Source organism: Oikopleura dioica, chromosome 2 (genome assembly GCF_907165135.1).
Source record: "Oikopleura dioica chromosome 2, OKI2018_I68_1.0, whole genome shotgun sequence".
NCBI lineage: Eukaryota > Metazoa > Chordata > Appendicularia > Copelata > Oikopleuridae > Oikopleura > Oikopleura dioica.
This window is the reverse complement of record NC_137292.1, coordinates 5,218,606-5,238,151: the sequence shown is the minus strand read 5'-3', so window position 1 is coordinate 5,238,151 and position 19,546 is coordinate 5,218,606. Positions and strand designations below refer to the sequence as shown.

The window sequence follows — 19,546 nt, the reverse complement described above, 5'->3', positions numbered from 1 at the left end:
GCTTGACGGCCCTTCGGGCCGTCTCAGCCCCGTTCCTTGATTTTTAACATTAAGGGGCTTGACGGCCCTTCGGGCCGTCTCAGCCCCGTTCCTTGATTTTTAACATTAAGGGGCTTGACGGCCCTTCGGGCCGTCTCAGCCCCGTTCCTTGATTTTTAACATTAAGGGGCTTGACGGCCCTTCGGGCCGTCTCAGCCCCGTTCCTTGATTTTTAACATTAAGGGCTTGACGGCCCTTCGGGCCGTCTCAGCCCCGTTCCTTGATTTTTAACATTAAGGGGCTTGACGGCCCTTCGGGCCGTCTCAGCCCCGTTCCTTGATTTTTAACATTAAGGGCTTGACGGCCCTTCGGGCCGTCTCAGCCCCGTTCCTTGATTTTAACATTAAGGGGCTTGACGGCCCTTCGGGCCGTCTCAGCCCCGTTCCTTGATTTTTAACATTAAGGGGCTTGACGGCCCTTCGGGCCGTCTCAGCCCCGTTCCTTGATTTTTAACATTAAGGGGCTTGACGGCCCTTCGGGCCGTCTCAGCCCCGTTCCTTGATTTTTAACATTAAGGGGCTTGACGGCCCTTCGGGCCGTCTCAGCCCCGTTCCTTGATTTTTAACATTAAGGGCTTGACGGCCCTTCGGGCCGTCTCAGCCCCGTTCCTTGATTTTTAACATTAAGGGGCTTGACGGCCCTTCGGGCCGTCTCAGCCCCGTTCCTTGATTTTTAACATTAAGGGGCTTGACGGCCCTTCGGGCCGTCTCAGCCCCGTTCCTTGATTTTTAACATTAAGGGGCTTGACGGCCCTTCGGGCCGTCTCAGCCCCGTTCCTTGATTTTTAACATTAAGGGGCTTGACAATGGCTGGGAGCTTCGAGTTGATCAATCTCAGTTGCGTCCCAAACCCCGCCCACCCCCATTCACTGTTAAAATATAATTTGTCCAGATTTTTACTTAAATTATGGTTTTTAATAAAAATTTTGAAAATTTCCATAAATGGCTAATAATCGGATTATTATAATCCTCTCAAGAAGGCGTATCAGACCAGGGGTGACTTGTGTCAGGCGCACCACGGCCGATTTTTTTGGCCAATCCAACTGCCAAGTGATTTGATTTTTGGCTGAAATCGTTATTTTTCGACTCAAAAAATCAAAAATTTATTTATTTTCGAATTCTCTGGCCCAAAAGCGTTCGAATAAGGGGTCGAAGTCAAATTTTCATAAACAAAAAAATTTTGATCCTTTTCCCCAATTTTAACCCCGATTCCCATCCCCAATCCCCATAATATTGCTACCACTAGAATCCTCAGCTCCTGAGCTTTCAGAAAATATATAGTGTTCGACCACGTCAGCCATCGACTTTTGGATGGCCAACCCTATTGTATACTTCCGACATTTTTCTAAAGACAGACCGTAAGTCTTCCTTTCATGATTTTCAGCTTATAAATTGAGTATCTGTTAGAACAAAAAATGGACGAGTCGCGAAAAAGCCGCGGATCATCAGTGAATGTCCTCGTCGATTTTCCTGACGTCGCTACGACACGCACTCGAAAAAGTCAATGCGCATCCCGAAAGTCAGGTTACACCAGGTTCGCCGATGAAGGAATAGTTGCCCACTTCCACAAGATATTGCCCTGTTATGGTGGGTCCAGATCAACGAAGAAAGCAGAGGAAGAGATCCGACAAGCTCGGTCCAAAAGTTCTACGGAAAGCTCAAGCTCGAAATTTGAAGAATCAAGGCTTTTCTGTTTCGGAATCCATCAGTCTCTAATTGGAAAAGTTTCTTCTGGAAAAGCTTTGATTCCGTTCATAAAACTGATTGTAGCTTCCAGAAAGACCGATAAGATGTCTTCTTCGACGAGATTTGATTGCTACTGGGTCCTCTTGAAACAATCCTCTCCAGTTCGTTTCTTGCTGCCCGATTCTTCGAGCAGAAGATATCATGATGTCGCACTTACTTTCTGAAGAAAGAAATTTTATAATCAAGTAATTTTGATAAAAACTACCGATTCCGAAGACAAAAGAAGGAGAAAATGCATCGTTTTCATCCTCATTGAAATCGTAGTAGTCGTAATCGTAATCGCCATTATCCCTGCTTCTTCTTCTTCTTTGATCGGAAGTAACGAAAACTCGGACTTTGATTACTTTTGGTCTGTTCTCGACAAAATCGACCAGGTCCTTCAATTTAGGATAAGTTCAATCGATGCTGCTATATTTACCGTTCCAAATAGGTTCGGAAGCGACTCCAACCTAGCTCCGTTCAAAAGGTTCCCTGGTCAAGGCTGACCAAATTCACATCCTTCGGATCGAACGAGCATTCCTTTGATAGAACAAGATCCAGTTCTACGTTATCCGTGGCATTTGTTCGCTCGAGACTCACTCCAGAAGCAGCTTGATCAAAATTCTGTTTCGGAATGCAGAGGGCGTTGCGGAAAGAAAACGCTGCCGGAAGACAGGGAAATTCAACGGCGAATCGGTCCATTGATGATGGAAGACGAAATTCATAAGTTTGGAGGAGGAATTTCTCTTGAACTTGGATCGTTTTCTTTGATAGGAAACTTAACTTGATCAAATATATCGGATATTTGATCAAATATGAATCACTAGAAAGGATAGGCCAATAAGAAACCTTTATTCGATGGTTAAGCCAATAAGACATCTCCTGTCTGTTGGGCTATATTTCCTTGCCTGTTTCTCAACTCTCGGGAAAACGGAAAAGAAGCAGTCCGCCACTTCTTCTGGCGTTTTCTCGACTTCTTCGAGGAGCAAATCGATTTCTTCCGTTTCTTTCATTGATTCTAGCCAACAAATGGCGCAAAACCTCGACCTCTCTCTTTTCACGCATTTTTCGCTACAAAGCTCGGTCGTTTTTTCGTACCACTCGGACGCTAGAATCGTGTCCAGAAGAACACTATCCTTTATCCCCAAACAAGCAGTGATTCCCCGCCACCAGGGGCTACAGTCAGATAAAGACAAAACAGTTCTTCTGCAAATTCGTTCTCTGCAGTTCAATGCACTTTTCAAAAGAAGAAAAAAGGGGATGAGACGCATTATTAGTTGGAAAAGAATATTTTTATTGCAGAGTGTAAATTGTTCAAAAATACAGAAAAGTGTACAATTTTAATTTTGTGTACAGATGACCTTTCAATCCGGATATCTGTTGAGAGGATTAGCAAGTTAGGCTGAAGTTAGAGGCTCTCGCAGAAGATAGGTCGCGTAGACAGAAAGAATAGCAAAGGAAACGCTCAATGCCAAATTACCAGCTCGGCTTAACCTTTTCAGAAAGCTTAGAATCGAAGATCCAAGAAACAGGACTTACAGGCTGTTTGAGCTGTCCAGTTTTGACTCTTTTACTCGATTCCTGAAAATGGTTAAAATGCTAAATTTCAAAGCCGAGGAACGAGCCAAATATCAGAGAATGGCCAAAAATGATAAATATCTAAGGTCGATAAGATAGTATAGACTGATCATTATCTTATGCTTCCAGTATATAATGAACTTTGGGTTGAAAAAGTCACCCAATCTAAAATGAGCAAAACACTAAATTCTCGCCGAAGTAATGATTCATTACTAATGAATCTATTTTCTCTAGATAGAGACATAAATTAACGATTTTAAATATTTTCATAAAATGACGAAGCAAAAATAAATTTGTTACATCCAAGTTCGTATGATTATGGTAATATTGAAATTTCAATTGGTATCCATTTGGTATCATGTTAATAAAAAACTGATCAACTCTTACCTCTTGTTGAAAGGACCTACCTTATTCTCAAAACTCTTTTAGTCAGGTCCTTCTTGAGCATGTATTCGGGCATTACATCGTCGAAAATCACGCCCAATCCAGCAAGCGCAAAATACGAATGCGTCGCATCTGCATATTGATTCTTCGCATTCAGCTTTTTGATTCCGCCAATATTTTCATCAACGCAGCTTCGGACAAAGCTCAAGACTCGTTCCTTGTCTAGTTTTTCAGAAATGTCAATCGACGGTTGCGCCAGTTTCAGCGCCGCACAGGTCCAGAAGGTGTAGCAAGTGTCGTCAGGCTTGTGTGGCCGGCCGTGAATTCCTTCCGATTGACGATTGACGCAAAAACGAACGATCCGTTTTAACTCTGCGGCAGAAAGCACTCCTTCATCGCTGTGTAGGCAGCCAAAGAACTTGAGCGAAGCGAGAGCGCAAAAAGTCAAGGCTCCGTGGCCTTCTGCACCCGGAACTTGGCCGAAAGCTGTATCGGGGCTTTGGCAGGAGATGATGTATTGAACTGCTCTTTTTCGATCTTCATCGGAGAAATTTGATGTTCCGAAGATGTGAATGAGGAAGGCGGCACAATATGTGAATCTTTCAAGGGGGTAGGCATTGAGAATTTTGATTTTTCTTTCTTCTATAATTGAGTGACCCCCTTAATCTATTTGGGCTACGAAAGAAGGAGTGGAAATCAAGATTCATAACGCTTACTCCCTTAAATCCGTCGGCTCAGAAGCATCCGCTGCACCTTGAAACGAGCCATCCGGGTTCATCAAGGATTTGATCCAAGAAAGCAGCTCTGGAATGTGAATTCTGTCGAGTTCGTCGCCAAGTAAAATGAGGCACTGAACAGCTGCGAATGTCGAAGCAATATGCGGCTTGGCAAGATGGGAAGGAAGTTCTTTCATGATCTTTGAGCCAAAGAAGCCGCCATGAGGAGACTGAAGAGAATAGATCCACTCGATGAATTCTTCCTTGTTTTGAAGCTGGTCGATGGCGCCGAGAAAGGAGAGACCGCCGAGTGCGAATTGAGCGATGACCAGACGCTGCGAGTCGAGATAAGAGTAACGAGAGGGCAAGACGTTGAGGATGTTTCTGAAGTAGCGCACATGGCTGCGGACGTTTCCGATTCCGTACTCCTCGATTTTCATTTTTCAGATCACCTCATCTGAATTTTGAAAGCTGTCATCAAAAGAAAGAGATAGTTTTTGCATTTACCATTTTTTTATTAAAAATAAAAGATAAAGACTAAAAAAGAAAATAACTGGCAGTGTATAAAAAAAGATTTCGTTTTTCAATTTTTCTTCGGTTTAATCGTTTCGATCTTCGAATAATTCGCAAAAACACCAGATTCAAAGAGCAGATCGGTCAGTCCGGAGAAAAGGAACGCCAAGGCTACAAAAACACCAGTCAATTACGCCGTCCAATTGAATTAAATTTACCAAGGAAGAAGGCGAAAAATTGAATGAAGCCGTATTTGACCCAAGTCAGGGCTTTCGCGTTTCGTTCAGCAACGACCATCGGGATTTCGTAGTTGACTGTCAGAGTGAAAGACTGTGTATCACCTGTACTCCACCTAGAAAGGGGATGATTATTGGTCAAAGGTGAAGGGACGAAGCTGAAAAGTCAGAAGCCGCTTGCGGCTTGGAGCAAAGAAAGATGGGCTCGACAACCGGTGAAGATAGCCTGAGTCAGGGTCGTGAAAGATCTTAGAAAAAGCCGCGAAGGACCAAATCTTTCAGGGCCCTGAGTCAGGCTATATGCACAGGTCGTCGACTTCAGGATTCATCACAAATTTGCTCCCTCCCCTTCTTCCTACCTGGTATTAGAATGAATCTCGTCAAATCTGATGGTCCTGCTTGTATGATTGCGCAAGGCCAAGTCTGGCGACCACAAATCCGTCTGTAAGGAGGGCATCAGGGCGGGCGATACATTCTCCCCATCTGCGGGCAGCAGCGCGCTAGAAAATTACGATTTGAACCCGCGAAACTACCGTAATTGCGAATTACGCGCTTTGGCTGTTTTTACCTTGATTCATCATAAATCGACGAAATTCGCTTCAACCCAATTTCTGAAGAAACAGTTGCTTCGGCAGAAATTTGCGGGGAATTGGCGCTGGTGAAAATCAGCTGATCGAGAAAATGAGAATCGTGGGTGGAAAAACCGTTCATCTTGACGGCCAAGTAGGAGTAGAGTTCGAAGCCGATGACGTCCGAGACCGAGCAGGAGAATTTGATGGAAAGTTGGGAGCGATCCTCGAAGCGGGGGAGGATGGAGGTGGAGCAGAGGGCCGTTTCGGTGGAGTCGGCGAGATTTGGGTTTCCTGGAGAGTAGATCTTCGTCTCTTGAAAATGGCTTTATTTTTATACATACAAGATGGAAAATAATTTTAATTTAAATCCACGTTCCTGTTGCAGTTTTGAGAATAAGAACGGCTTCTTTCGAATGTCTAACTTCAGGGATAAGAATTTTCGTTTCGGAATTCGACGAATACAGATTTCCATCGGCATTGGACTCGTTGAAAACCATCAGAATCGGAACTGTGATGATGAAAACGACCCCAAAGAGCAGGTACACAAGCGGAAAGACTTTCTCTGCAAAATATTTTTTAATAATTTTCACGGTATCAATAATTTTTTATATAATATTGTCAAATAAAGATTCAAAATTAACCTGACGCGAAAGAATAGTGTGAAACAACGACATTTCTTCTCCAGAGCAGCATTTTTCTCGTTCCGCTCTTTTTTCTCTGAAAAATTCCTTACCGTGGGAAGTCTCCTCCGACGGTGGCCAATCGCGTCGCTCAAAAGGAGGAAGCGCGCGATTTGAAGAAGAAGGCAAGTGATGGAAGAACTCTAGACAGTAATTTACTGTGAATAAAAAAATTGATAGTATCTTTCTTTATGCCGATAAAAGCACTCATTTGTTTATAAAATGGTAGAAAAAAGAAGTTATTAATTTGAGAAGTCTTATTTTTCGGATTATCCTTGATAATTTATCCATCAATTTCACCGCAACCTCGTCCGTCGTTTTACTGTCAGGGTCAGTACGTAATTACAAGGTATCAACGTATAAGTACCCCACCCGAAACCTTATCTGGTTATGCTGAGAATAATCCCTCCCCCGCGGCGCTTGCTAAAGTTTAAAAGAGCAGGTACTGCCTTTTTTCCTTTGCAGACGCTTTTTTCATCAATACTTTTTCTGCGGCTTTGAGAAAAGATGATGGGGCTGGCTGCGTATCAAGAGCCAGTTCCAGGGCCGTTCGAGCTAGAGACATTTCATGGCTGGAATCCGCAAGGAGGAAGAGAGGATGATAGACTGTGGACTGTGGAGCAGGCGTGTACCCTTAACTTGGACTTCGATAAGGACTGTTTTTCATGATTCTAGCGCTCCGTCAAGAGAATTTCTTTTCGCCGAAATCTCGAAAAACTTCAAACAGGTGCTGATTGATCCAAACGATGCATATGCCTACTCAACCCCCGAAGAAGAAACAACAACGACCGAGTTTCAAACAACATCAACGACCTCCCTCCCTTCTACAACTTTGAACTACGCCGCTTGGTATTCAACAGTGGGAACCACAACAAGCTCAGGTAACTCGTTCGACGACCAGTTCTCTAGCTTGGAAGAACAACCAGTTGATTACTCCGATGATGTCTTTCGCTTCCGCCGATCAGGTAGCTCGCTCGCTTCTCCACAAATCTGCGATTACTTCGAATCCGATGAGTACAAACAACAGCAGTTCGAAACGCTCCTCGCGCAAAACCTCACGGATGGTCTTCAATCCCGCGGCGCCTTGAATAGCAAGAGTTGGCCTGGCGACCTCGACGGGGTCAAAACCCGAAAACATCTCGTCATTCCTTTTCGCCACGATCCGACCGCCGAGCATACTGCCACCGCGAAGAAAACCATCCAGGAATCGTTCGATGAAATTACCAAAGAGCTCAATGGCTGCATCAAGTTTCAAGACGATTCTTCCCAGAAAAAATTTTCCTACTGGATCAATATCTGGAACAAAGCTAGCTACGGCTGCTCTGCGAATGTCGGCTACTTGGGAAGCTACAGCAACTACAAGGGAAAGGGGCAAATTCTGAACTTGAGTCCCAGTGGATGCTTGGTAAACTACATCATCAACCACGAGATGCTCCACGCTCTGGCATTCAACCACGAACAAGAACGGCCCGACAGAAACAAATTTGTAAAAGTCCATTTCGATCGAATCGCTTCTTCGAAAAAGCACAACTTCGAAATCATCAAGGCCGCGGACTGGTTCGACATGGGCATTCCCTACGACATCCAATCCGTCATGCACTACTCCGCCTTTGCTTTTCAGACCAGCGATGCTGCGACAAAAAGGCTTCCAACAATCACGGATCTGAAGGGCAATCCTGTCCAATGGCCAAGAACAAGAAGACTTTCCTCGATGGATTTGATCCAGCTCGGGAAAAAGTACGAAAGCTATTGTGGAAAGCCAGGAGGGCAATTTATCAAAACGAAGAAATGCAAGAACGGACAGGACTTCTTGGCGAATAGGTACTGTGATGGAGTCAATGACTGTATCGATGGATCTGATGAAGATGCAAAGACTTGTCAGGCGTACTGTGAGGCTGATACGATCGAGATTTCCAAGGGCGGTAGTGCGACTAGCGAGGTTCATTCTATTTTGATATATTCAAGGTTTATTGTTATAAAAACATATACTTTGTATGCTCTTCTTTATCAAATTTTCAGAAATGGACCGGGACGTATCAAAAGATCAAATCTTCTGGCTACCCAAAATCAATTAAAATCACCCACAAAGGTGGCGAAATCGCCCCTCTTTACGGCTTCTCTGGTGTTCACCTCGCTTTGCCACTGAAAGACTCTTGCCTCTTTTCGCCGAAAGTGCCGATGTACAAGTTGATTGACAGCAACCGATACATCTATTTCCGGCAATTCAGCGACGGGACTTCCCGCTGGTACCATTCGACGATCCCTTGTCAGATGAGCTCGGGCGTTTACTACATGTTCGATCCGGCGAAAAATGGCGGAAAAAAGAACATTTGGGATCTCCCAAATCCAGTCATGAGCAGATACGATACATGGCAAAAGAAGTGGTTTCACGACTACAAAAATGTGCAAACTCAAGTTGGATCGGATGGCTGGAAAGCGCTGAAAAGCAATCATGTGCTCGCGATGAGGGATGATGGAAGATGGGAGATCTCAGAAACAGGGAGCAGTGCGAAAGTTACTCTGAGCAGAATGTATCATGAGTTTTGCGTTGTGGGGGACTATGATGGAGACATAAAGGTGAAGAGAAGAGAACAATAAGCAATTTCACCTTCGAGCAAAATTTTTGGTGACTTTTCTAGCGATTTTTAGGTCTCAAGCAAGCCAACGCCTCCTCCAAATCCAGTCATAACTGGCACCAAAACTGAAGTCATCTGCACCGATAAAACAATGACCATCAAGGCCAGGATCAAAGCAAGATCTCTTTTCTCAATTTTAAACCTGCTTCGATCCTGAAAAAGGCTCATGTTCTCTCCCTCTTCCCAAAACTCCCAAAAGCTCAATGGCCAAGTGTCAGGTTGAAAATTGGAAGCTGTTCATTTTCAACCGCGCCTGTCAATGGAGAATTCAAGCAGACGATTGAAATTTCAAAATGCGCGGCAAGCTATTCTCAAGATGCAAAAGTCATCAAGACAACCTGGAAAGTCGTCGGAACGAAACCAGCGCAGTCCGGTGGAATCCTATTGGATAAAATTGCCCATATCGACGCAACATGCGAATATCTCAGCGCACTGAACTTGATGTCCGATGCCTACAAGGTCAACCAGAACGGACCAATTGTCGTGACAGATCCTCAAACTGGCGGAGCTGGAAAGCCAGTCAGTTTGTCCGGCGTTTTCAATGTAAAAATGACCGGTATTTCAAATGCCCAGGTTCAAATCGGTAAGAAAAATTTGGTTTTGTAAATTTCTTATCTTTCATTTTAGGTGGGGAAATGAAAAGCGCGGTCACCACTGACTTCAAATTCGGCATCCCCTACGACTATCAGGTAAAAAATCACCCTTTGAATCCTCCTTCTACCCATCTTTTCCAGATCAACAGCTGCACTGTGTACGATTCTAGCGCCAAAACCGGCAAGAAATACGCGATCCTTCAAAATCCTTGCAAACCATCAGTCGCGGTCAAATTCGACAACTCCAAGCTCGTCGGAAACATCTCCGATCCTCCCAAATTCGGCTTCACAAGTTTTACTTTCGATCAAAAAGACACAACGCTCTACTTAGAATGCAGCCTGAATCTCTGCTTGAAAGACCCAAGCACGGGCGCCTATCTCAAATCTGGCTGTATCACAAAATGCACCTGATGTCATTTTCGCCAAATAAATTGACTGAAGTACAGGATCATTTCTTTATTTTTTCATGTGTGGACATACTCAGTCGTTCGATTTCTCCGACAAGAGGTAAAAAATTGCATCAAATAGAATATACAAGTAGGTATTACGCAAAGCATAACGAGGCATATTCCAACCATTATTTGAACATACAGATTTCTTGCTTGCAAATACTAGAAAATAATAAGAAATTACAAGAAGCTGACTCGACCTACTTCTTGATTCTTATCTTTTACAGCCACAGCAATGCCAGTAACTCCCCCAATCAGAGCAAAAGCACAGCATCCACAGCAGCAGAGCAGTTCGATTTTTTCCCAGTTAAAACTTTGCATCCAGCTGAATTTTCGATCCAACTCCGCTCCATAAATGAAAAAGGTAATAGCGTGATATGAGAATCTATGTTGAAAAATAAGATAAAAAATATTGGAAAATAAATTTTACATAATATAACCAGAAGCCGCTGTAAACTGTAGGGGTTGATAAAGATGAAAATATTGCAGGTCCCAGTTGATTTTCACATTTATCGCTGTTTGCACCAAAATTGCTCCAAGTAAAGCCATACAACCCGTTATCATCTTCATCATTCCCATAAAGGAAAAGAGGTACCCAACAAGCCCCATTTCGTCTTGTCTCTTTTACGCGACTCTTTTAAAATGCTGTGAGTTGGACTTTTGCCCTATTTATTGAAAATTTGGAAGCACTATGCAAATTTGCATTCAGCAGGAGAAATTTGAACTGTGAGTTGTAAAATCTTGCTCACAGTATTATGAGTATTACAATAAATGACTGTAACTTGAAGGAATTTCCGCAAAAATGAATCGCTAGAATTTTCGGAAAAATACCAAAGTGCCCTGTTTTTTTAATATTTAATTTTGTTTGTTTAAAAAAAGTCACACGGTTGCCGCTAAACTCGACTTGCCTATAAACTTAATTGCAGTACCTACGTATAAAATCGCCCCAATAAATTTTTATTAGACAAAACGAGAAAGAAAGTTCCCATGTTCCCATCAGAAACAAAGCGCAACTGTCAATTGTTCACAAAAGTCAAAATAACTTTGGAATGGGAATTGAATTATTATTCGATCGGAGCTTCATGGCGTCGGCCAAAGAGTGGAAGAAGATTAAAAAGAGAATCAACTATGGCTTCATTTTGCATGACAATCCAGTAGGATAGAGGGTTCAAGAGACGCTACCGTGATTCTGACAGTAACTTCTGTAAAATGCTAGCTTAAAATCGAGAAGCCGCTTGCGGCTTCGAGTAAAAGGAAATTAAGCCGCGCGAAGCGCGGATTTTCCGACTTATTTTACTCGAAGCTGCAAACGGCTTCTCGATTGGTTCATCGACCTCGACCTTATTTTTGAACCCTTCAGAAAGTTGCTAAAAGACGAAATGCGTCTACCCCTGCAGAAGTCCATTTCCCGCCTGATCCGAGAAAACCAAAGCGAAGATCCTTTTCCCTGGGAGCGTGGAAGTTCAGCTTGGTGAGAAAGGACAAAGAAAAGGAAGAACTTGGCGCGAGGGAGAGACCAAAAGCGCTGTGGAAAAATGCTGGGGCTAAAGTGATTACTGCTAACAAAGGATTTGTTGTTTTACTTTCCTCCAGAAAATGACAAGCAACTGTAGTTTTCAATTGAAAATCCTGATTAGTTATCCAAGCAATAAGGCCAGATTTGAAACGGGTCGAAGAGGGGGACGAAGATGTTTTTGATTCAAATGTAAGATTCCAAGAAAATCTTAATCAAGAAGATGATTTACTGCGAATAATGCTGGAAGATTGCGACTTGGAATCTGAAGCTGACCCAACAGAAGATCCTTTCTACGACGAATTTCTTTAAGATCTCGTTTTAACGATTCGGGTCCATTATTATTGATACAACTTTCGGGCTATAGGCCCATTATTGTCGATTTCCACATTAAATTTCGCGAAATCAAAAAATGGAAGCCTAGGGTTTGAAGTTCTATCGACATTCTTCGACTCTTACCGACAATCTACAGTCACTGATTATATACTGTAAGACCAAGATAGAATCAGTGACTGTAAATTGACGGTAAGAGTCTAAGAGTGTCGATAGAACTTCAAAACATCGGCTTATATTTTTGATTTCGCGCAATTGAATAAGAAATCAACAATAACAGGCCCTTAGTTCGAAAGTTCTATCGATATTCTTGGACCCAAATCACGGAAAAAGCATTTAGTTTCTGTATGACAGGACCTGCGTACAAATAAACAACACACTCTTTTTTTTTGTTTTCGTATACGATTACCGAAATATATATTTAAACGTTTTTGTTAGCAGAATTTCGCTTCAAAAAGAGCAAATTTGAAACTGTTTTTGTTTATCACGGTAAAAAGTGTACTTTGAAGTATAATTCGTTTTTAATAATGTTTTCATAAAATTGAAAAATTTTCATTTGAACTTGTTTTGTTTGAGTTTCAACCAGAAAAAGAAGAAAAAGTAGAAAACGAGATTTTTTCTGAGGATTTTCGTTGCTGGTGGAATTTTTTTCTTTTTTTTTGATGAAAAATAGAGCACATGTGAGAATCTACAGCAAAAGATTCAGGTGCAGGACAGGTGAAAGTTGATGATTACTTTTTTGGCATCATTATTTTTTGTTTTGTTTTTGTTTTGATGATGTTTAATTTTTGCGTTTTCGTTTTTTGTTTAGTCAAACGCGTGCACAATACACCAGAATTAATATAATTTTAATATAAATAGCTATTTATCTTTTTTTAATTTTTTTTTTGATATTTTAGGTTTTTGGGAAATAATTATTAAATTAGTCTAGTAAGCCTTTTGGAATGAATTCGGACTCGACAGGTTGGCGGCTGTTTTGACGAGCGAAGGCGTTTCCTGCGTCGGGAAAGCCCAGCAGAGGCGACTGGCTGAAGCCCGGCGGTCCGCCCAGGCCAGGAGGTCCTGAAATCGAGGGTGAGGGAGAGGAATAAGGGGGGGGGGCGCTACCTCGCTGCATCGGTGGTTTATGCTCGGAAAAGGACGAATTTTGTCTTGACATTTGTTCGTTGTATGTAAAGTGGACGTTTACATTCGGTAGCAGCCTTCTCAGATTCTCCTGCCTGAAAAAGAAACGGTGGTTACCCCCTTATTCTATTCCTTGAAAGCTCACCAAAGTCCTTCGTCCTTCCCCGACTGTGGCCGCGGCGCTGGTCGTTCGCCGAAGAGGCCCATCATTCCAGACGGCGATTGGAGATCCCCAAAGATCGATCTAAAGAACAGTTAGTGGAGGGAGAGCCTAAAATTTTCCCTGTCTAACCTGCTCGGCAATTGAGGTGATGCAGCGAGCGGACGATGCGTTTGGGCAGATCTCGGTTCGTTCAACTGAAGCTTGGAGAGTCCCTTCATCGAGTAATCAATCGGGTCAAAGTCTAGGTTTTCGAAATCGGCACTGTCTTGTCGGCTTCGCCCAATCCCACCGTTTCGCAACAAGTCGGGAATCGGGCGCGGCATCAGGGAGGACGCTGGAGGGTCTAAGCGAGTATAAGCAACAAATACAAAGTTGCGTTTTTCTGATGAAGTATTTTTGGCAAAAATGATGATAAATGAATGTTAATTGGATTGTTAAAAAACTAAGAAATAAACAGTCGTTTATTCCTACTAAAAATATCATTGACTGTAACTGGCATACTGTAACAAAAGGCGGTTACAGTCAATGATGAAGGAATAAATGCGGCCCTTGTTCGTCCAATTTTTTGTCTGAAGACACCCTTGTTCATCATCATTTGGGCTTATATGGAAGAACAAAGGTATCCTCAAGCAAATAAAATGAATGAACGAGGGCCATTACATTTAATAATTTAAAAAATATCATGCAGTTGATGCTACGGAAAATCTGGCGATACCAAAAGTGGTTTCGCCAAAGCCCAGCAGTGGAAATCGAACTCGCGATCAAGAATGATAAAACGGGGTGGCCGATTTCCTGGATCCTCTACTTTATTATCTTCAACTTGTGATTTCTCTACTGCTATAATGAGGTCGACCTCAACTCGCGAAATAAAGCCTAGAAAGCGGAAAGAAGAGTCTAATGCAGAGTTACAAATCAAGTTCAATCAAGAAGGGGTGATGATGATTTCTAACTCTTACTAAATCGACAGATGCCAAATTGGAGGCCCAAAATGGGATTCCGATTTGGAGGAATTTGGATGAAAGTAAAGTGTGAGTTGATTGGGTGAATGAGTCATTTTGTGCATGCACTAGAATAAAAGAATTGGTGAATTGTGATAAGTGGATAAATGAATTGATAAGTGCTAGTGACAGGAACGTACCCATCCGTCCACTACCACCCCCAAACAACAAGGGATCGACACCATCCAAACCGGGAACTAGCTTTGAACTAGAATGAGATGAACCTGTATCGAAAAGGCCTGCAGGGGGAACACGCCGAGAGAGCGCAGGAGGCGGCATCCCAGAACGAGCTGACGAATTTGAGTCCCAGTCCTTCGCTGCTTGGCCTAAGCCGGGCTTTTTCGTGGTTCAAAATTGTACTTTTTAATATAAACTTCAAGAAAAACACCCTCAAAGCTCTGATTGGTCTTTTACAAGACTTCTTGTTCGATAGAAACCTAGTAAACAGTCGATAAGAGCTTTTGAGAGGGCACTTGATGGTTCACTTTGCATTCTGATGCTTGTACTACAGACTTAGAGCTACTACTTTTGGAGAAAAGATTTTGAACCGGACCGGAGGGGTGGCAAAAGAAGATCTGCTGACTCCATTCGTCTGGCTGGGTGGTTTCCTCGCAAAAGGGTCCTTTAGTTGATCCACAGTTGGTAGTCTGTTGAACAAGCTTCCTCCCTGACTGACACTCGCTCCTTGGCTCGTTTTCGTCTGATTCTGAACAAGGGTCTTAAGTTTCCACATTATTTTTTCTCATCTGAGCTACTCGATTAATTCTTTTACTTACGTGGGAAGAACTTTGTAACTTTTGCGCTGGATCAGACTCAGAAAAGAAGCTGTCGAAGGGATTGAACGGCAGTTGCGAGGAAGATGAGGATGATTTGGGAACCGGCTGGAAGCTTGAAGAGAAACCAGGAGGGCTCCTGCTCGCCTTTGGCTGTGTTGTGACTCCTGGCGGCGCACCAAGTCTGCTAGACGATGTCGTCGAGGTCGAGGCAAGGGGATTGAGCGCGAAGGGGTCAAACATGAGCCCGGCCGGCGGCTGGTTCACTGGCGATCTGGCTGGAAGACGAGACTGACTACTGATCGATACTGGCAGATGATTCTGATCTTCGACTGGAGATGGAAGCGTCCGCGGCGGGTTGTCACCGTTTGCGAAGAGGTTCTTGCTAATCGTGCTGTTATTTCTAGCCTCGTTTTCTGCGTTTTGCTTCGCGGCGGCTCTGCTGGCGGCTTTTATCTGCGCTTGCGAGAGCTGATGATCCACTGTAGGAAGATTGAGCTCGTTTTGTTTCGCTTTTGTTTCTTTTTGAATTGAATTTGTGTTACTGTTACTACTGTGTGGCGAATCCCGATGCGATCCAGACTTGCTGCTGCGGCTGTTTTGGCTGTTTGGACGGCTGGTTGTTACTGTTTCCGACTGGGAGTTACTGTGTGAGTGATGATTTGAATGATTGCTGAGTGTGTGTGTTTCCAGCGGAGTGCCGTTGCGAGAGGGAGCGCGGGAGCTCGGCTTCGAGTTTGATTTTGACGATTTGCCCGAGTTGCTGTTGCTTTTGTGGCAGTCTTCCTCGTCGCTTGTGTCCCACGAGTCTTTGACGTCTTCGTCCACAGCGTCTTTGATTTGTTTTGATGTGATGCGTTCGAGTTCTAGGAAGAAAGAAGTTAGCAACAAATTACCAATCATTATCGTACCTGATTCATCATCCGAGTCGACATAAATATTCTTTTTCTGCTTTTGCACTTTCGGCGATTTCGGCTTTGGCGGCGCCGGCCTGCTCCTCGGATTTTGATTTTGCTTCGGTAACGTAACAGTATTCGCAGTAACAGTAGCCGCCGTCGGGACTGGCGGTTTTCGCGGCCGTTTTGCTTCTGGCGCGTGTGGCGTCGTCACTTTAGCTGCCGCCGCTTTTTTCCGCGACGCTTCTTCTTCTTTCTTCTTTAGTTGTTCGCGGAGACGGCGCTCGCGCTCGGCAGCTTCTTTGCGAGCTTGTTCGGCTTGGCAGGCCCGGCGGAAGTTGTCCATCAACCTCCTCTCGTACTCTTCAAAGAATGGGTTAAAAAGGGCCGAGTTTCTACCAAAAAATTGGTGAAAACAACTTTTGCTCGAAGAAAATCATTTTATGTCGCATTTTCCAGGTCATTTGGGCTCACGTGGCCTCATTAAGGTCACTTATCCTACTGAATAAGACGATTAAGGCCTGAGCTACCTCTGAGGATAAAGTTGTTCAGGGATAACTCATTCGGTTTCTGTGCTAGAGAGCGTCAAAGTGAGGAATCCATTGCTTCATTTGAAATTTCAGGTAACTTCCTTACTTTACCGCCTTCTAGCGGATAAATTCAATGATTAGTCCCCGAACAACTGTATTCTCAGAGTTAGCCAAGACCCTTGTCCGGCCGATGCAGTAAGTTTGGTGACCTTACTGAGGTCACGTGACCAAGAATGACCTCGAAATGCGATGTTATAATTCGTTTTTTACCTGTGTGCTTTTGTTTTTGCATATCTTCTTTAGTAAAGCTAGCATCTGGATCTGCGATTTCATGGAGATACATACAGTCTTGTAATTTACACTGCTGCCCGTTGAGGAATCTGGAGCAGTACTTGGTCGTGCCCAGGGTCGCTTTGAGGGTGCGCCCGTCTTGCGTCAACCCGTGAACCGTTTGAATACATCTCAACGCCGCATCCGTCGTCGAAAAGGTTACGTAAGCTGATGCTGAGGGGCCCTGATAAACGAGGTTACCGTTGGTTTTACAGACAGGGAAAATAGAAAAATGGGGTACAGTAGCAATGCTACTAGCATGCAATGAGGGGCAAGATAAATGAAGAGGGAGGTACTTCTTCCTCAGCGCTTTTTCTTTCCTGTGTAGAAACCTGAGTTTTCAAAGAGCTATGACAAAAGGCCGCATCGCGGCTCTTTCGAAAAGGTAAAGGGTTGAAAAGCGCCGAAGAAGACAAAAAATGATGATAAATTTGGATAAGTGCTTGTAAAAGCCTACCTCTCTTGCAAAATCATACAAATACCGATGCTACAAATAGGTGTTAAATCAGTGCAGAACAACAATTTCGATGCTGGATTGGTTGATTGATGGTTAACTGTATATTGATCCATATACTGTATATACTTTTGATATTCATTCAATTCAAAAGCACCAGAATCCGGTTAGATATCTAGTTATAAAGAGAAAAAGTCCGAAAGAAAGCTTGTTTCTTGATTTTGATTGGCAGAACCAGATATTACTCGCTTCTGATTGGCTGAAAGCCCCTATAGAGAAAATAAAGGGAGAAAAGTGTCAATTCACGAATAGAAACCGGAAAATCATGCTTTCAAATTGAGTTTGTGCGACTATACTGTAATAAAAAACCATTTTACAGTCAGTAACTAACCTGTACGCCGGCATAAGTAGTACATTGATTGACGGCGACCTTCATGATCTTTCCAAAGCGCCCTAAAAAGGAAGCTTAGTCGAGCAATCTCGGACTGGGTTCATTTTTTAGTCTCACCGAAGTACTCTTGTTTCCGGAGCATCGATTCGTCGGCCAGTTTCGGCTGGAGGCCCACCACGAACACCAGATTCTTTTGCATCACTCGCACGTCGCGCAGCTTTTCTTTGTCCTGGATCGGCGCTACTTTTGGCTTCGCCGCCGCTGGAACTAAAAATAAGGGTGTTCCTTACACACGGGTCGAGAATGAGAGTAACTTACCGGTATTATTATTGGATCGTTGATCGCGTTGAACAATTAATGCTTCTTGCTTCTCGGTAAGCGGTTTGAAGCTATACGGCTCGTCCGGATAAGGAACGCGACAGTTCGGACACAGATTTCCCTCCAGCTCCTTTATGCGATTCCAGCATATCGAACAGATCTATGAAAGAGAATCAAAAACGGGTAAATCGACTAAATTTTCCTAGAAAAACCAACTTTTAACTCAAAAAAGCCCCCGAAAAACCAGATAAAACGATCTGAAACCAGTTTTAATGTGAAAACTAGTTCAAAAAACCCCGGAAATTGATCCGATTTTATTGTGTTTTACTCAATTTCTAAAGGCAAAAGCCCGGTTTTCAGGGTTTTTAGTGGTTTCCGAAGATTTTATATGGTTTTCGGGCCGTTTATGTGGATAGTAAGTTGGTTCGATGAGGGTTCACAAGATTTATAGAGAATTCAATGGGTTTTTAGTTGGGTTCGAAGGGTTTTAACTGGTTTTCGTCGGTAAAAATGTATTATCAATGGTTTTCGCAAGAAAATGACTAATAAAACGACAAAACCAAGAAACTCCCCAAACTGCAACTTACTGTAATCTATCTGAAAGTACCTGGAAAGCACATTGACAGGGATAAAAGTTGAGATCATGATTGAGCGGCTCACAGCAAAGTGGGCAATCTTCCTCCACATCTAAGTTGTATTCAATCGCCATGTTTTTTTCGTTTTTCGCTTCTTTTTGCTTTTTCAAGAAAAGGTTTTTTTCTCGACGATTCGAATTCAATTGAGAATTCTGCGCTGTTTATTTCAGTTAATTTTTGAGCTCACGCAGCTTTTCTGTAATCTAAAAAGGACAATTTTTTAAATTAAATTTTTATTTTTTTCACAAAAAAACGGAAAAAATGATACAATTTTATCTGAATTAAAAGAAAATGAAAAAGTGTCAATACGAAGAAGGCCCTTATTCTAGAGTTACAGGTATCGAAGCTTTTTTATCATAAAGCGATCAAGAATCAACTCCAAAATAATAAATCCTGCATCACGAGTCGCGATAAAAGCGGTTTGTTTTGCGTTAATAATAAATAAAAGTCTGAAAACAAGAAAAGAAAAAAAAGGGATCCGAATCGATTTGAAAACCCTGTTTCTCGCGAAATTTGATGATCAAATTTTAAAGGTCGAAAAAAGTTTATCAAGAACTTTTTCTCCACTTTCTTGGCGTAAAGCCAAATTTGAGTTGATCGAAAAAAAGATAAATTTTTTGACTGGAAATTTTCTCTTCAGCGTTTTTTTTTTCATTTGCGACTCCGTCATCCCTTTTTTTCTTTCAATAGAAAATTTCTCGCCAAGTTGGAAAAGTTTATCTACAGCCAATAAATGCCCCGGCCAATGAGAAGGGCGCATTTTTTCACTCCCGAAAACTCAGTTTTACCCAATTTTACGCGAAAAGCATTTTTACCTTGAGCGTGAAGTTTTCCGAGTCTCTGGGAAAAAGTCGAAAACCGAATTCGTCACTTTTTGACGCGCTCTTCTGATTGGCCGGCGCCGGTGATTGGCCGATACTGACGCCGCAATTCTATTTTCTTCGACGCGAAATATTTATTTTGAGTC

The 19,546-nt window shown here is 42.9% G+C and overlaps 4 protein-coding genes and 2 long non-coding RNA genes across 10 annotated transcripts; 1 reads left to right on the top strand and 5 right to left on the bottom strand.

Moving 5' to 3' along the window:
* Positions 1-1,286: 1,286 nt before the first annotated feature.
* LOC145699101 (uncharacterized) lies at positions 1,287-2,524 on the bottom strand. The gene is made up of 3 exons (XR_014133977.1): positions 2,203-2,524; positions 1,990-2,161; positions 1,287-1,944 (listed from the first exon to the last, which is right to left on the bottom strand). It is a non-coding gene; the product is annotated as an uncharacterized LOC145699101 (long non-coding RNA).
* A 509-nt stretch (positions 2,525-3,033) lies between these two features.
* Positions 3,034-4,895, bottom strand: LOC145697862 (geranylgeranyl transferase type-1 subunit beta-like). Its single transcript, XM_081775068.1, has 4 exons — positions 4,442-4,895; positions 3,749-4,381; positions 3,303-3,344; positions 3,034-3,257 (listed from the first exon to the last, which is right to left on the bottom strand). The coding sequence occupies exons 1-4, from the start codon at positions 4,879-4,881 to the stop codon at positions 3,161-3,163; spliced, it is 1,212 nt and encodes a 403-aa protein (XP_081631194.1). The 5' UTR covers positions 4,882-4,895; the 3' UTR covers positions 3,034-3,160.
* Positions 4,896-4,949: 54 nt separating this feature from the next.
* LOC145698824 (uncharacterized) lies at positions 4,950-6,509 on the bottom strand. Its single transcript, XM_081776043.1, has 5 exons — positions 6,404-6,509; positions 5,759-6,324; positions 5,550-5,690; positions 5,173-5,306; positions 4,950-5,125 (listed from the first exon to the last, which is right to left on the bottom strand). The coding sequence occupies exons 2-5, from the start codon at positions 5,899-5,901 to the stop codon at positions 5,025-5,027; spliced, it is 519 nt and encodes a 172-aa protein (XP_081632169.1). The 5' UTR covers positions 5,902-6,324; positions 6,404-6,509; the 3' UTR covers positions 4,950-5,024.
* Positions 6,510-6,952: 443 nt separating this feature from the next.
* Positions 6,953-10,111, top strand: LOC145697861 (uncharacterized). The gene is made up of 7 exons (XM_081775066.1): positions 6,953-7,066; positions 7,170-8,381; positions 8,462-9,019; positions 9,092-9,181; positions 9,241-9,661; positions 9,706-9,767; positions 9,813-10,111. Exons 1-7 carry the CDS (start codon positions 6,953-6,955, stop codon positions 10,080-10,082), a joined length of 2,727 nt encoding a protein of 908 aa, XP_081631192.1. The 3' UTR covers positions 10,083-10,111.
* Positions 10,112-10,140: 29 nt separating this feature from the next.
* On the bottom strand, positions 10,141-10,760 carry LOC145700384 (uncharacterized). Its single transcript, XR_014134202.1, has 3 exons — positions 10,551-10,760; positions 10,325-10,505; positions 10,141-10,282 (listed from the first exon to the last, which is right to left on the bottom strand). It is a non-coding gene; the product is annotated as an uncharacterized LOC145700384 (long non-coding RNA).
* A 1,755-nt stretch (positions 10,761-12,515) lies between these two features.
* Positions 12,516-19,528, bottom strand: LOC145696906 (uncharacterized). Of its 5 annotated transcripts, none has more exons than XM_081774014.1 (15): positions 19,395-19,528; positions 18,552-18,782; positions 17,945-18,104; positions 17,744-17,893; positions 17,627-17,700; positions 17,239-17,268; positions 16,722-16,965; positions 15,937-16,284; positions 15,029-15,891; positions 14,806-14,958; positions 14,393-14,588; positions 13,384-13,597; positions 13,237-13,335; positions 13,074-13,186; positions 12,516-13,028 (listed from the first exon to the last, which is right to left on the bottom strand). In XM_081774014.1, the coding sequence occupies exons 2-15, from the start codon at positions 18,651-18,653 to the stop codon at positions 12,889-12,891; spliced, it is 2,886 nt and encodes a 961-aa protein (XP_081630140.1). In that variant the 5' UTR covers positions 18,654-18,782; positions 19,395-19,528; the 3' UTR covers positions 12,516-12,888. The 5 variants fall into 5 exon arrangements, with proteins under 5 accessions (XP_081630140.1, XP_081630144.1, XP_081630141.1 ...); XM_081774018.1 differs by having other exon boundaries at positions 14,477-14,588; XM_081774015.1 differs by having other exon boundaries at positions 17,627-17,688.
* Positions 19,529-19,546: the final 18 nt, after the last annotated feature.

What these genes read in the sequence shown, in the direction of transcription:
- LOC145697862 (XM_081775068.1), bottom strand. Translation starts at nt 4,881, where the DNA reads ATGAAAATCGAGGAGTACGGAATCGGAAACGTCCGCAGCCATGTGCGC. An exon ending in AAAAGAGTTTTGAGAATAAG is followed by an intron (nt 3,345 to 3,748) that starts GTAGGTCCTTTC and finishes AACCATTTTCAG; the next exon opens with GAATCGAGTAAAAGAGTCAA. An exon ending in CTGGACAGCTCAAACAGCCT is followed by an intron (nt 3,258 to 3,302) that starts GTAAGTCCTGTT and finishes CTTTCTGAAAAG; the next exon opens with GTTAAGCCGAGCTGGTAATT.
- LOC145698824 (XM_081776043.1), bottom strand. Translation starts at nt 5,901, where the DNA reads ATGAACGGTTTTTCCACCCACGATTCTCATTTTCTCGATCAGCTGATT. An exon ending in TCGATTTATGATGAATCAAG is followed by an intron (nt 5,691 to 5,758) that starts GTAAAAACAGCC and finishes GTAATTTTCTAG; the next exon opens with CGCGCTGCTGCCCGCAGATG. An exon ending in ATTTTTCGCCTTCTTCCTTG is followed by an intron (nt 5,126 to 5,172) that starts GTAAATTTAATT and finishes GTGTTTTTGTAG; the next exon opens with CCTTGGCGTTCCTTTTCTCC.
- LOC145697861 (XM_081775066.1), top strand. Translation starts at nt 6,953, where the DNA reads ATGGGGCTGGCTGCGTATCAAGAGCCAGTTCCAGGGCCGTTCGAGCTA. An exon ending in ATAAAACAATGACCATCAAG is followed by an intron (nt 9,182 to 9,240) that starts GCCAGGATCAAA and finishes ATCCTGAAAAAG; the next exon opens with GCTCATGTTCTCTCCCTCTT. An exon ending in GCATCCCCTACGACTATCAG is followed by an intron (nt 9,768 to 9,812) that starts GTAAAAAATCAC and finishes CATCTTTTCCAG; the next exon opens with ATCAACAGCTGCACTGTGTA.
- LOC145696906 (XM_081774014.1), bottom strand. Translation starts at nt 18,653, where the DNA reads ATGGCGATTGAATACAACTTAGATGTGGAGGAAGATTGCCCACTTTGC. An exon ending in GCAAAAACAAAAGCACACAG is followed by an intron (nt 16,285 to 16,721) that starts GTAAAAAACGAA and finishes CATTCTTTGAAG; the next exon opens with AGTACGAGAGGAGGTTGATG. An exon ending in GGGAAGGACGAAGGACTTTG is followed by an intron (nt 13,187 to 13,236) that starts GTGAGCTTTCAA and finishes TTTCTTTTTCAG; the next exon opens with GCAGGAGAATCTGAGAAGGC.